The 14,793-nt window shown below is 45.0% G+C and overlaps 1 protein-coding gene across 1 annotated transcript in view; it reads right to left on the reverse strand.

Moving 5' to 3' along the window:
• LOC109920709 (adhesion G-protein coupled receptor D1-like) overlaps window positions 1–14,793 on the reverse strand; it is a 26,810-nt gene that overhangs the window by 10,493 nt on the left and 1,524 nt on the right. The window contains exons 3-9 of the mRNA XM_048611763.1: window positions 14,057–14,179; window positions 12,432–12,608; window positions 7,505–7,759; window positions 6,815–6,897; window positions 6,530–6,682; window positions 4,558–4,617; window positions 1,575–1,695 (exon numbers count right to left, since the gene is read on the reverse strand). Of these exons, the coding sequence (XP_048467720.1) occupies window positions 1,575–1,695; window positions 4,558–4,617; window positions 6,530–6,682; window positions 6,815–6,897; window positions 7,505–7,759; window positions 12,432–12,447 (688 nt within the window). The 5' untranslated portion in view covers window positions 12,448–12,608; window positions 14,057–14,179. The remainder of the gene's footprint in view (window positions 1–1,574; window positions 1,696–4,557; window positions 4,618–6,529; window positions 6,683–6,814; window positions 6,898–7,504; window positions 7,760–12,431; window positions 12,609–14,056; window positions 14,180–14,793) is intronic.

Consider the following 14,793-nt stretch of genomic DNA (forward strand, 5'->3'; position numbering starts at 1 on the left):
GGGTCAGGACCCTTCTTCAGAAAAGGGTCCTGACCCGAAACATCAGCTTTCCTGCTCCTCTGATGATGCCTGGCCTGCTGTGTTCATCCAGCCCCACACTGTGTTATCTCTGACTCCAGCATCAGCAGTTCTTACTATATCTGGACAATAGTTGGAGATCTCGTCTGTCTTCTCAGCTCAATGTCAATCCTCTGACTCTGAAGATGAAGGAATCCATCGCTATGTTCCCTCAAATGTTTCCTGTCTCCGTGCAGAGCTCCCCATTTCACGTGACCACATGCACAGCATGCATAGATGCTCTGTGCACCTGCACAGTTGTACCATGGCTCCATTACATTCAGCCTAAAACTAGCCTAGAAATGTTCCTCAAATACTTCAAAGACAAATGACCAGATCATTACTGTTTGTGGGATCTCACTGTATCCAAACTGTTCACTACATTTCCCTTCGTTACAACAGTGACTGAATAGCTTAAAGGTTAAATTTGGGTCTAATTTCATTTGTAATTTAAAAGATGTGTTTGACATTTTCATCAGTTGCTGTTTAAATGTTTGTTCATAACAAAACAACACCAAATGAAGACAATATCATCTCCAGGTAAATTCACACGGTTACAATAAATTCTAAATTAAACTGAAACCGATGGGGAAAGGGCTGGTAATACAAACTCAGTCACAATTTACTGCTAAGTTCAGATGCTGTATCAGTTCCACTTTAACACAGAAAACCAGATGTTCTGAAAGTTCTGCGATAGGATCTGACTCAGGACTGAAGAGGGAAAAGACCACCCGAGGTTTTGGAAATCTGGATCAGAAAGCACTAAAAACACTTAGTGTCTTCACCCACAGAGAGAATTAATATTTAAAACAGAATCCTTAACCAGAACTGAACAGAGCAGCATTTAAAATGGAACAGCACACCAGGATGAAATAAAAGCACAAAGCAATGAATCATACAAGAAAAATCCTACAGGCACTAGCTATCTGAAACAAAAACAGAAAGTGCTGGAGAAACTCAGTAGGTCTGACATCAGCTGTTGAGAGAGAAACAGAGTTAATGTCTTGAGTCCAGTGACCCTTCTTCGGAATTGAAAAAAATGGGCTTTACAACAATTCATTCAGGGTGTGTGTGTGTGAGAGAGACAGAGAGAGAGAGAGAGTGCGGTGTGCGCGTTTGACTGCGTGTGGGCATCCATGCATGTGTGTGTGTCTGTGTGTGTGTGTGTGTGTGTGTGTGAGAGAGTGAGTATTTGACTGAGTGAGTGAGTGAGTTTGTTTGTGTGCATGTGTGTGAGAGTGTGTGTTTGTGTGTGTGTGAGAGAGAGATTGCGTGTGTGTGTAACTCGGTGTGTGTCTCTATGTGTGTGCCTGTATGTATGCCCACCCGTGCGTATTTGCTTGTGACAATGTGTTGGCATGTTTGTGTGTGAACGTGTGCCTGTAGGGGTGTCTGTGTCGGTATTTGATTGGCTCAATCAGTCTCTGTGCGTTTCTTCGTCCCCCACACCCCACCTTTGGCCAGGACGGGAGGTGGACAGAAGTGAATTGTGCAGAAGCAGAATGTAAGACACGTACCTGCCACCTCGGAGCTTCCCTCGATGCTGACGGCTGAGCTGGGGTTTCCCTCCAGGCTGCTGGCCACTTGGGTCATGACTTTGTCGACTGTGCCAATCAAACCACTGACCACAGCCACCGACTGGGGGCCAAACACACAACATTTCAATACAACCTCGGCCTTACAGACACCAGGTAAACGTACTAATCTAAACTAAAACAGCACCAGAGAGAAGGTAAATAATAAAAACAACAACGACTAATTCATAGAATAAAATCCTGTAGAGTACAGCCCAGGATTCCAGCTGTGTGTGTGTGTGTCAGTGGAGCATGCTCTCAATCGGAAGGTTTGAGTCCAAAGGCTGTAACACAAGAATCAGGCTGACGCCGGAGTGCAGGGAGAACTGAGAGGGTACTGCACTGTCACAGCTGCTCTCTTTCAGACACACTCTCTGGTTGAGGTGCCATCTGCTCTCAGAGAGATGTACCAGTCAACCAAATACACATGTATCTGGACAGTGCTACTTGTTGGATCTTTGTAGAACTTGTTATCTCTGCAAACCCTTAACAGTATGTAACTGGGAAGTATTTTCAGACACTCAGTGATTATGCAAAAACGCTGGAGCACTAGAGGTTTTCTCTACACCTGGACTGATCAGAAGTTTTATCAAAGCTGCAGCATTTTCTTTGATAAATTCCACTTCAATATCAGAGCCAAAGTACGAACCCAATCCTGGGTGTTTTCTGTGAAGACCACTGTCTCTGTTACTCCTTCCCTCTAACTAATGACATTACATAGAACAGTACAGCACAGGAACAGGCCCTTCAGCCCAGAATGTCTGTGCTAACTATGATGCCATTCTAAACTAATCCCATCTGCCTGCTGGTCCATATCCCTCTATCCCCTGTCTGTTCATGTATTTGTCTAAATGCATCTTAAATGTTGCTATCGCATCAGCTTCTACCACCTTCCCTGGCAACATGTTCCAGGCACCCACCACCCTCTGTGTAAAAAACTTTCCTCCAACAATTCCTTTAAATGCTCACCTTAAACCTGTGCCCCCTGTATTTGACATTACCACCCTGGATAAAAGCTCTGACAATCCACCCTACCCATGTTTCTCATAATTTTATAGACTTCTATCAGGTCACCCCACAGCCTCTGATGCTCCAGTGAAAACATTCCAAGTTTGTCCAACCTCTCCTTATCCTGAGTTCTGAGGAAGGGTCACCAGACCCAAAACATTAACTCTGATTTTCTTCTTCACAGATGCTGCTAGACCTGCTGAGCTTTTCCAGCAGGTTCTGTTTTGTTCCTGATTTAGAGCATCCGCAGATCTTTCAGTCTTTTTTTTCTCTCCTTATCTCTTTTTTTTCTCTTTGGTTACCCCTCACTACTGCCATACAGCTTGGTTTTCCCCATAGCACCCATGCTGTGTGTGTAAGTGCAGGCTCTCAGTAAAAACACCATGTGCAACATAATTTTATTCAACATTTCCACCACCAGGAAAAAAACACCCACATGGCCAGGGAGCCTGTGCCAAGCAGAGCCCCCGTAGGGGCAATGCCGATGTGAAATGAAAAGTGAAGGGGAGGGTAAGGATCAAATCAAAATCGAGTTGGATGGCAGAAAGAAAGCAGACCAGCCCCCACCATGCCCACCGCTCCCAAAAGGCCTCGACAGCATTACAGACACTGTGTGGTCCCTCGCCAGGGTTATCCGAGCTCTAACATAGCCACGGAAAAGGGGTGGGCAGTTGACAGAAATGATCCCCTCCACAGCCTGCTCTCTGGACCCGTTCAGCCTTTCCTTGTAGATAACACGCTCCACTCCTGGTATACCCCTGCTGCACCCTCCACATCCTTCCTATAATGTGGCAATCAGAACTGCACACAGTACTGTCAATGTAGCCTAACCAAAGTTTTACATGGTTACAACATGACTTATCAGCTTTTATACTCAATGCTACTCATTATAAAAGTGCCAATTAAGAGTAATGCAGTACTGAAGAGTTTTGTGGCACAGTGATAGTGTCCCTACCTCTGAGACAGGGGGCCTGGGTTCAAGTCGCACCTGCTCCAGCACTGTGTAGTAATATGCGTGAACAGGTTGATTAGGGAAATATCTAAAAGAGACTGACTGCAGGATGAACCAGGGATGCAAGACACTGAGGTGAGTGGTCACCAAGGAGAAAGAGAACAGTATCTCACGGGGTATGTGTAAGCAAACACAGTCCACATTGTAAAAGGTACTGGGCAGATCACAGCTAGAATACTGTGAACAGTTCTAGACCCCTTATCCAAGGACTGGTACTGGGAGGCACTCCAGAGAAGGTTCACTCGGCTGATCCTGGGTATGGAGGGACTGTCATATGAGCAAGGATTGTGTATATTGGGCTTGTACTCATTGAGATTTTGAAAAATGAGAGGGGAATGTTATCGAATGATTCTTAAGGAACTTAACAGGGCAGATATGGAGAGGCTGTTTCTCCTTATGGGACAGTCCAGAATCAACAGCATCATCTCAAAGTAGGGGGTCACCCATTTAATACCAAGACAAAGAGGAATTTCCTCTCTCGGAGGGGAGTGAATCTGTGGAATTCTTTACCACAGAGCCTGTTGAGGCTGGGTCATTGAGTACATTCAAGGCTGAGATAGAGAGATTTTTTTAATCAGCAAAGGAAGCAAGGGTTGGAGGGAAGAAGGCAGTACATGGAGTTGAGGATTATCAGATCAGCCATGATCTCACTGAGTGACAGAGCAGACTCGATGGGCCAAATGGATCCAGCCTCCACCCTCTTATGGACTTAACGGGGGAGCTCTCCCTGGAGCTCTGGCCAATATGTATCCATTATGCCATTTTTCTCATGGTTGTTTATGGGATCTTCCTGTGTGCAAATTGGCTGCTATTTCTCCTCAATTGTGATATGCTAATGAAAACCTCTGAAGGGAAGTCACTGTGACCTGCTTCATGATCAGCACTAGGCAAGTAAAGCTGCCTTACCTCTGCTGTTCCACTCCAACTGGGTAATGCCAGAACTTCACCAACGGTCTGCAGGAAGTTCTAGAGAAACAACAAACGAATCCAGTTAGTGGCTGGCCCCAGTGACACTGTGATCAACATGTCAGATTCTAACATGCACAACAGTGAGTGGGCTTACAGCAACTCCTGTGTGACTGAGACAGCTTTTTCATTATCACAGCCCTCTCAACACACTACAACTGCAACAGGGCTTGCATTCAGATAGCACCATTAACATTGTGAACCATCCCATAACACTTTACAGGGGCAACAACAAATAAGACCCACGATCAAATCACACTGAAATATTCGAGCAGATGAAGGTGTTAGTTTTAAGGATCAGTTTCACCAAACAGCATGTAACCTCATGGTCCGGCATATCCCCCACTCAACCATTACCATCAAGCCAGGGGATCTACCCTGGTTCAACGGAGAGTGCAGGAGGGCATGCCAGGAGCAACACCAGGCATACCTGCAGATGAGGTGTCAACCTGGTGTAGCCACCAAACAGAGAAAGCAGCAAGTGATAGACAGAGCTAAGCGATCCCACAACCAATGGATCAGATCTAAGCTCTGCAGTCCTACCACATCCAGTTGTGAATGGTGATGGGCAATTAAACAAATCACGGGAGGAGGAGGCTCCACAAATATCTCCATCCTCAATGATGGAAGAGCCCAGCACATCAGTGCAAAAGATAAGGCTGAAGCTTTCACAGCAATCTTCAGCCAGAAGTGCCGAGTGGATGATCCATCTCGGCCTCCTCCAGTGGTCCCCAGCATCACAGATTCCAGCCAATTCGATTCACTCCACGTGATATCAAGAAACAGTTGGAGACACTGGATACTGCAAAGGCTACAGGCCCTGACAACATTCCAGCAATAGTACTGAAGACTTGCGCTCCAGAACTTGCCGCTCCCCTAGCCAAGCTGTTCCTGTACAGTTACAAAACTAGTATCTATCCGACAGTGTGGAAAATTGCCCAAGTATGTCCTGCTTTTATGTACTGTTCTGTCTATCACAAATCCAACCCGGCCAATTACCGATCATCTCTCAATTACCTCTCGATCATCAGTAAAGTGATGGAAGGTGTCAGTAACAGCGCTATCAAGCAGCACCTGCTCAGCAATAACCTGCTCAGTGACGCCCAGTTTGGTTTCCGCCAGGGTCACTCAGCTCCTGACCTCATTACAGCCTTGGGTCAAACATGGACAAAAGAGCTGAATTCCAGAGAGTGAGAGTGACAGCCCCTGACATTTTTTAAAAATTAAACTTTAAATTCAACTTTCGAAATCCCACAATGGTGAAAGTTGAATTTAATTTTAAAAAAACTAATGCGGAAGAATTTAGGACCAGAGTGTACAATCTCAGACGAAAGGGTTGCCCATTTAAGACAGCGAAAAGGAGGAATTTCACCAGAGGGGAGTGAATCTGTAGATCTCTTTCCTACCATGGGCTGTTAAGGCTAGATTATTCAGTACATCCAAGGCTGAAAGAGACAGATTTTTACTCAGTAAGAGAATCAAGGTTATGAGGCAGGAAAGTGAGGTTGAGGATGATCAGATCAGCCATGATCTCATTGACTAACAGAGCAGACTCAATGGGCTGAATGATCTATATCAGCTTTGACATCTTATTCAGGCCACACAAGTGCTGGAAAATGGCCATCTCCAAAATCCTGGAATTCCCTCCCTGAGGACATCATGGGTCTACCTTTAGCACATGGACCGCAGCGGTTCTAGAAGGTACCACCTTCTCAATGGGCAGCCAGGGATGGGTAATAAATGCTGGGCCCAGCCTGCAATGCCCACATCCCCATTAGAGAAGTACAGAAGAGGAACAGGTCAACCTTGGTTAGAAAGAATAGATATCAAAACTCCACTGCCATCCATACAATACACACAGACATCAGCATGTGTCCAATGATGTGATTACTTCTTTGCAAATAGACGTTACCTCAGTAAGATTGGAGGCAGTGTAATGTGGCAATGTTTCATTGGGAAGGACTAAGGAGGAATCCAGGAAGCCATCAGGAGTGACTGGAGACTGACGACTTTCTGTTTCCTCTTCAGGAGTGACTGTCCTTGGGAAATAAGTGACTGTAGACAGCTGGAAAGAATATATAAAAAAACACTTTGATGTGACTGGACCATTAACAGATTCCTCGCGTTGCCCCCGATCTTATCTCAGAACAGTTTGCAGAATAACTCGCAGCAGAAGGAATTCAATTCACAGACTTACTGGGACATCTGTTGTGACAGGACGAGAATCCGACTGCCCCTGGGGTGAGACGGAGACACTTTCAGTCTGGCATCCATGGGGACCTGGGGAGAGATAACGATGGTCAATTATTCATGATTCTGTTTGAGTGTTTGATCACACATCATTTGCTGCTGCTGAGAAAGTTCATAAAATCCACAATCCACAATTGAAGGAAGCAAAGAAGTCCAGAGAAAAATACGTCCCAGCAACATAACTATTTAGATTAACATGAAGTGACTATAGTCTGACCAGACTATTTGGCTGCTCTCTCATTAGACAGAAAGAGAGATGGCTGGTGGGGGTTTAACCTGAGGGTCACCACGCCTCAAACAAGGAGAGAGGAAGGGTCACCGGACCCAAAATATTCACTCCGATTTCTCTCCCTGGATGCTGCCAGACCTGCTGAGCTTTTCCAGCAATTGCTGCTTTTTTGTTTCTGAAATCAGAATAGACTTCTGACTAAAAGAAAGTAAATGCCTGGATTCTATCCCATTAGCCTTTTAAATTCTGGTGTTTCCCATTGCTGACAGCCCAAGACATTCATAGCCAACAAGGGGCTGTAGAAATGTAACATAGGCAACGGTTTTGGGACCACAGTGGGTCAGGGAAAGGCACCATACACACACACAGAGAATATAAATGTATCTCCCGGTTTCATCATCAGGTTACCTGTAGTGGCATTGTAGTATAGTTGAATCTCATAGGGTGTGAGTGCCCGTTCCCAAATAACAAACTCATCGAATGACCCTGTCACATAGCGACGGTACGGTTGATCGCTCTTTGTGCCAGCCAGATTAGCATACTGATTTTCATTATCCGCAGCCACCTTCCCATAAGTATCGTTGGTGCTGAATGTCCCATTAACATAAATCTTTAGGCCACCTCCAGAGGTCCATGTGAACAGAATGTGTGTCCATTCAGGACCTGGAAGACAATGAGCTGAAATGAATCCACTGGCAAAGCTGTGAAACTTCAGAACTAAGCTAGTATTTTTCCTTTCACTGTTCAAATTTTTTACTCATTCAATTGACTTACAGATTCTTTTTTTCTTCGTTCATGGGAGGTGGGTGTCACTGGCCAGGCGAATATTTATTGCCCAGAAGGCATTGCAGTGGGTCTGGAGTCACATGTAGATCAGATCAGATAAGAACAGTAGCTTCCTTCCCTAAAGGGTGTTAGTGAACCAGATGGGTCTTTCCTGACAATTGTCATTAGCTGGTAAATAAATTCCACTATCAGCCAGAGCAGGATTTGAACCGTGGACCCAGAACATTACCCAAGTCTCCAGATTAATAGCTAAGTGATAATACCACTAGGCCATTGCCTCCCCTTACACCATGTTTGACAACAGTGAGTCAGTGGGTCACATGAACACAGCTACAGACACACAGGCAGAGGTCGGTACACACACACACACAGACAGACACACACACACACATTGAAAAGCATGCATCTTTGCAATTTCCTGACAATGGGAAATAACCTGATTAGAAGGTGTTGCAGGATAAACTGCTATGTGCATACAAACATACAGACAACCTCAAGAAACTAGACCTCTGCCTTTTCAGTATAACTCAAAACCAGGACTCAGAGAAGAAATTCCATACCCAACACTATTTAAAAACTAACTTTGAGATCACGTTAATACAGTTTCTCATCGCTGTCTCCTTAAAGAGCTGGAGCTGTAACTTTGCACTATTTGAATAATTCTATACTCCCTGTTGGACCTTTTGTAAAATAGTTCCAGATAAATTAAAACACAGGTACACTGCCAACATTTCTCAATGGAAAACTGAAAGGCTGTATGGAAGGGAAGATCAAGTAAAATTTTCTCAAAGGCTTCACACTGTATACCGAAAACTGAAAAACTAACAGATAATTGAGAATAATTTCAAGGCAGTAACTTCACTTGGGTTTTTAGCTGAGCCCCTACACTGCTTTGGAATCACTGCCCATTGTGCTTCACTCTTAATTAACATCAACTAAAGTTTCAGTCTCCTCACCCTGAGTCATTTGTTTGTAATTCTCTCCAGATCCTTCAATTGGCAGCAAGGCCAATCACACACACATTCAATTCATAGATTCTGTCGTGAGACATGAACGTACAAAAAAAAAGATAAATAGTTCATCGAGGAAAGCTACAGTCACACTGCTGCATTTAAAATAATTAGAACTATTATTACTCACTAGCAATCTTCCCAAAAGCAAGAGGAGGCCATTCAGTCTATTGAGCCTGTTCAAAGTGGTCAGATTTGTACAGCAACCATTTATAGAACAGAATAGCAATTTATTGTCACTTGTATTTGTGAAAATACAATGAGATGTGTACGAGTCGCAACAATTTGCTGTCATTTTAATTCCAGAAATTATAAAAATAAATAATCGAGATAAAGTTCATCTTTTGTTCCTTCCATGTCTCCTGGGTATTATGCAGTAGCTGCGGAATGCCAAAGCTACCCAAGGCTGCCTAGGCAGGGATTTCTGTACAGGACCCAATGCACTGCTATCTCCAAAGCCAACAGCAAAGCCACTGCATCACCACCATCGCAAGGAAGGACAGACCCGGCCCACCAACTCACCTAATGCCGAACCTGTCACCGCTTCAGTTATACCCCCCACCACCCCCACCCCAGTGAAGCAGCCACACGGCCGCCATAGCCATGAGGAACCAGCCAGAACCACCATAACGCCACCTCAGGCCCTCGTAACCACCTTCCCCCACCACAGCCGCAGAAAAGAAGAAAAAGGTGAACTTTGATACAAAAGAGAAGTGAAGAAACGAACAAAAAAGAACGAAGAAGAATGCAACCAGCTGGCTGAGCAAGAGCAGGAGGCTGACCTCAGGTTACCACCCTACCACCATCTTGATTTGGTCCCTCACAACCATCCCCTGAAAATTGACAGTCTTTGACATTTTCAATTGACCCCCCCGCCCGACTCAACACTGCTTTGTCTACGGGTGGGGAAGATTTTCAGAACATCAAGTGTGGATTCAGTCTTTGTTCCATTTTCAGAGCACCTTCTAACATTCAATAGGCCGACCATCAGTGACTTGGATCCTCCCACTGCTCCCTACACTACCTCACCAATCCCAACTCCTTACTCCCCATGGCCCCAACAAGCAGCCCATTTATTTCCATCATCTGCAAACTGGAATTCAAGCTCATTTCAACCCTGCAGCCCAATGGTATCAATGTGGATTTCACAAGCTTCAAAATCTCCCCTCCCCCTACCGCATCCCAAAACCTGTCCATCCTCCCTGGACTGACCTATCCCCTCCCTAACTCCCCACCTACACTCACCTTTACTGGCTCCATCCCCGCCTCTTCGACCTGTTTGTTTCCTCTCCACCTATCCTCTCCTCTATCCATCTTCTATCCTCCTCCCACTCTCTCCCTATTTATTTCAGAACCCCCTTCCCCTCCGCGTTTTCTGATGAAGGGTCTAGGCCCGAAACGTCAGCCTTTCTGCTCCTATGATGCTGCTTGGCCTGCTGTGTTCATCCAGCTGTACACCTTGTTATCTCGGATTTCAACAACTGTTGGGATTAGACTGTTCCAGACGATTTCATGCCGCTTGTACTGATTATTGATCAGGCTCAAACCAGTCAGAGGGCTCGTTTCCACTGAAAGTTCGGAATTGTAGAGTCATAGGGTATTACAGCTTGGTACGAGGCCTTTCAGCCCATCATGCACATGTTGGTCATCAAGCATCTATTTACTCTAGTCCCACTTCCCAGTACTTGTCCCATGGCCTTGTATGGTGCGGCACTTCAAGAGATCATCTGAATAGTTCTTCAATGTTGTGATGGCCCCACCCCTGCCAACCTTTCAGGCAGCGAATTCCAAATGCCCACCACCCTGTGGATGAAAAATATTCCTCCTCAAATCCCCTGTGAAACTCCAGCGTGTTACTGTAAATCTATTCTCTCCGATCATTGATCCCTCCACTAAAAGAAAACTTTTCTCCCAAGCTACACAGTCCAGGCCCCTCATAATTTTGTTAACCTCAGCTGGTTCAACTCTGCAGCCTTCTCTGCTCTAATAAAAACAAACCCAGCTTATCCAATCTCTCTTCATCGCTGAATTGCTCTGGCCCAGGCAACATTCTGGGGAATCTTCTCCGCACCTTCTCCAGTGCCATTACATCCTTCCTACAGTGTGGGAGGGTTTTTTTTTGGAATGACCACCAGTTGTATTCACTCAGGATCTTAAATGGAACTCTGTTTCTCTCTTCAGGGTCATCATTGACTGTCAACGGAAACTGTTAATGATGATGTACTCAAGTACAAGCTGAAATGATTTTTTTTTCTGAATTCACATTTGAGGACGGTGAATATGAGTAACTTGAGACCTGACGCCCAATGAATAGACTGTGCTAAGAAGAAACTGGTTAAAAAGGCATTGGACACATTTGCTTTCGTTGCTCAGACTTTTGAGTGTAGGAGTTGAGATGTCATGTTGCGGTTGTACAGAACATTGGTGAGGCCTCTCCTGGAAAACTGTGTGCAGTTCTGGTTGCCCTGTTTTGGGAAGGATATTATTAAACCGGAGATCATTCAGAAAAGATTTACCAGGATGTTGCCAGGAATGGAGGGTTTCAGATATAAAAATAGGCTGGATAGACTGGGACTTTTTTCCACTGGAATGTACAAGATCGGAGGGTGACCTTATAGAGATTTGTAAAATCATAAGGGGCATAGATAGATTAGGTGTATAGCAAAGGTCTTTTCCCTCGGTTGGGGGATTTGAAGACTTGGGGACATATTTTCAAGGTGAAAGGAGAAAGATTTCAATAAGACATGGGGGACAACTTTTTTACATAGAGAGTGGTTTGTGTGGAATGAACTTCCAGAGAAAGTGGTGGATGATGCAGGCACAGTTACAACATTTAAAAAACATTTCAATAAGTACATGAATAGGAAAGGTCTGGAGGGATATGGGCCTGGAGCTGGCAGGTGGGACTGGTTTGGTTTGGGAACATGGTCGGCATGGACTGGTTGGACCGAAGGGTCTGTTTCCGAGCTGTATGACTCTAAACTTCGCAAAGCTCCCCTTCGGAGTTTCTTCTCACTCCATCTCTGGATCCGTTCAAGACTCATTGATCCAGATTGATCACATTGATTGCATCATGTGACTCTTTGGATGGGAGAAGGCAAACCCAATTGACCTCAGTATTTTTTTCTGTTTGCTTCCCATTCCTATTAGTCATGTGCTCTGAAGGCAACTCACTACTAGGCTCCTGAGAAACCCCACGCCTTACCTCTAAAAGATAGCCAAACACCCAGAGGACGACATTAGAAAATGAGCAATGTTAACAAGCAGAGGTAGGAAAAAATATTGGGAATAAATTAACAATTCAGGACAACACACAAACCTAATGCCACACAAAGAGACAATGATGGCAACAAAACCTCAGCTAGATGGAATTAGGCCACAGATCAGCCATGGGATAGGCTCGAGGGGGCTGAATGGCCCTACAACTCCAAGAATTCCCATTCGCTGTTTCATTGATAAGTGTGTGATCCCTGACTCAAAGACGGGCTGCAAATGTACAAAGATGAGAGGACGTTGCCTTTCCGAGAGTACGACCTTACCTGGTGGGTCGATCATTGCTTTCCACCTGCGTAAGGTATTACGTGTGTAAAATTCTATGTAGCCTCCGTCAACGCTGGCATAGATAGAGAATCCACTGGACAGTACCTTCCCCCCTGAGGTGATGGTGGACCCAGACCACTTCTCCAAGTTCTTCCAGAAGAAGGAGAACGTCACACCTAGAAACAAAGTGGACGATGTTTAAATCTGCAGCAGGAACAAACCCAATTGCTTTGTGTCTAAAACAAGGGCTGGGTTCACAGCATTGTAGCAACAAAGGACATTTATCCCAGGAAGTAGGTGCAACAGCCTCTTTGCTTCCCACCTGCACGCAGTGGCCTTCATTCAGGTTCCTATCAGCCTAAACACCTCACCCTGTCCTTACTGACCCAGAGTCTCAGGAAAGACTCACTCCTCTTGTCAGTTCAAAGCACACTGCACATTGTGAACCAAATCTGGTGAAAATCAAACAAAAACTGCTGGAGAAACTTCCTATGTTTGGCAGCATCCAATGGGAAGAGAGAATCATAGAATCCCTAAAGTGTGGAAGCAGGCCATTCGGCCCATCAGGTCCACACGATCCTCCAAAGACTATCCCACCCAGACCCACCCAACCATCCTACACCTGTAATCCTGTATTTCCCATGGCTAATCCATCTAGCCTGCCCATCCCTGGAAATTTAGCATGGCCAATCCACCTAACTTTCACATCTTTGGACTGTGGGAGGAAACCGGAGCACCCGGAGGAAACCCACGCAGACACAGAGAGAATGTGCAAACTCCACACAGACAGTCGCCCAAGGCTGGAATCGAACCCGGGTCCCTGGCGCTGTGAGGCAGCAGTGCTAGCTGGATTGGAAGGGAAACCTAACAGGGAAGATGGTGGAGCAGTAATGGCAGGTGTTTCTGGAGATAATTCAGGAACCACAGCAGAAATATATCCCAAAGAAGAAGAAACATGCTAAGGATAAGATGAGGCAACCGTGCCTGAAGGTGAGTTATTGCTTCAAGTGCAGTGACCCTTTGTCAGAGCTGCAACTCAGCAAGGCTGACAGTGTGAGTCAGATTGGACTCCAAACAGCAACTCTGTTTTTCTGTCTCCATAGACCCTGCCAAACCTGCCAAGCTTCTCCAACATGAAGAGTTATTTCAGATTTGCCAGAATCCATAGTATTGATTTTGCTTTTGTCTGAACTAACTCTGATTATTTATGAAATGGAAGCACAGCAAGGATCACAGAGTCATAGGGCACGGAAACAGACCCTTCAGTTCAATTAGTTCATGCCAACCATATTCCCAAACTAAACTAGTCCCACTTGCCTGCATTTGGCCCATATCCCTCTAAAACTCTCCTATTCATGTACTTATGGATCTAACTGTCATTAAAATCCCAAAGGCCCCTATTGCCCTATTTCTGGACAATACTTATCTCTTAACAACAACATTTGGAAATAAAAGACATTTGGATTTGTCACACCCCTCTTTTGAGATCTTTCTATGCACACGCTGGTTGCCGTGTTTCCAGCTTTGCAATGCTGCCATCTTACAAAAAGTATCTCATTCAGAATTTACGGCAGATTGAGCTTGGGAAAATTACTATAATTGCTATCAAAGCAATTAGACCAACCTGCATCACTGCATTGTGCTGGATCACTAATGCAGGAGTTTTTGTAACTGCCAAAGTGTAGGAATGTACCATCTGTATTTCCGTTGAGATAAATTCCTTTCTTTACCACTCCCTCGACAATATCTATAAAGCAAAGGAGCAAAGGTTTCAGGTCAACTGCATTATTGCTAACGACCAACCCTTCAGCAATGAAATATTCATCCCATAGCCACCCACATCTAACAGGAGCAACAGCTTGGAGGCAGTGACAGAAAACTGTCCACTTTTACTTAAACCATTGAACAATTTTGTGTCACTGGTTCCAGAAATATTAGAGATGGGAGAAAAGTCTGATGGTCATTCATTATCCAGTACGGTAACGAGGATCTGTCTGTTTTCGAACTGGCTGTGGGAAGGGGGAGGGGGAACACTATAAGGATTGACCAATAGCAGGAATGTTAGGGTGGGGCATTTGGAGGCTATGTAATGACCCCTGCAAGGAATATATCCAATCAGAGTTGGCAACCCTACCTATTGAAAACAAGATTGCAGATTCTGTCCAAACCGTGTGCATCCTTCAAGACTGTAGACTGAGACTGACATCATTCCCAGCTGGGATAGAATTGAGAGATTGTACCCCTATACACTTGGCAACCCCAAAATGCAAAGGGTATAAATATGGACCTGCACCCCAAAATACACAAGATCTAACTGTGGGCTGTACCCCAAAATACACAGGATCTAGCTGTGGGCTGTAC

This window comes from Rhincodon typus, chromosome 24, assembly GCF_021869965.1.
Source record: "Rhincodon typus isolate 14 chromosome 24, sRhiTyp1.1, whole genome shotgun sequence".
In the NCBI taxonomy this organism is placed as follows: Eukaryota; Metazoa; Chordata; class Chondrichthyes; order Orectolobiformes; family Rhincodontidae; genus Rhincodon; species Rhincodon typus.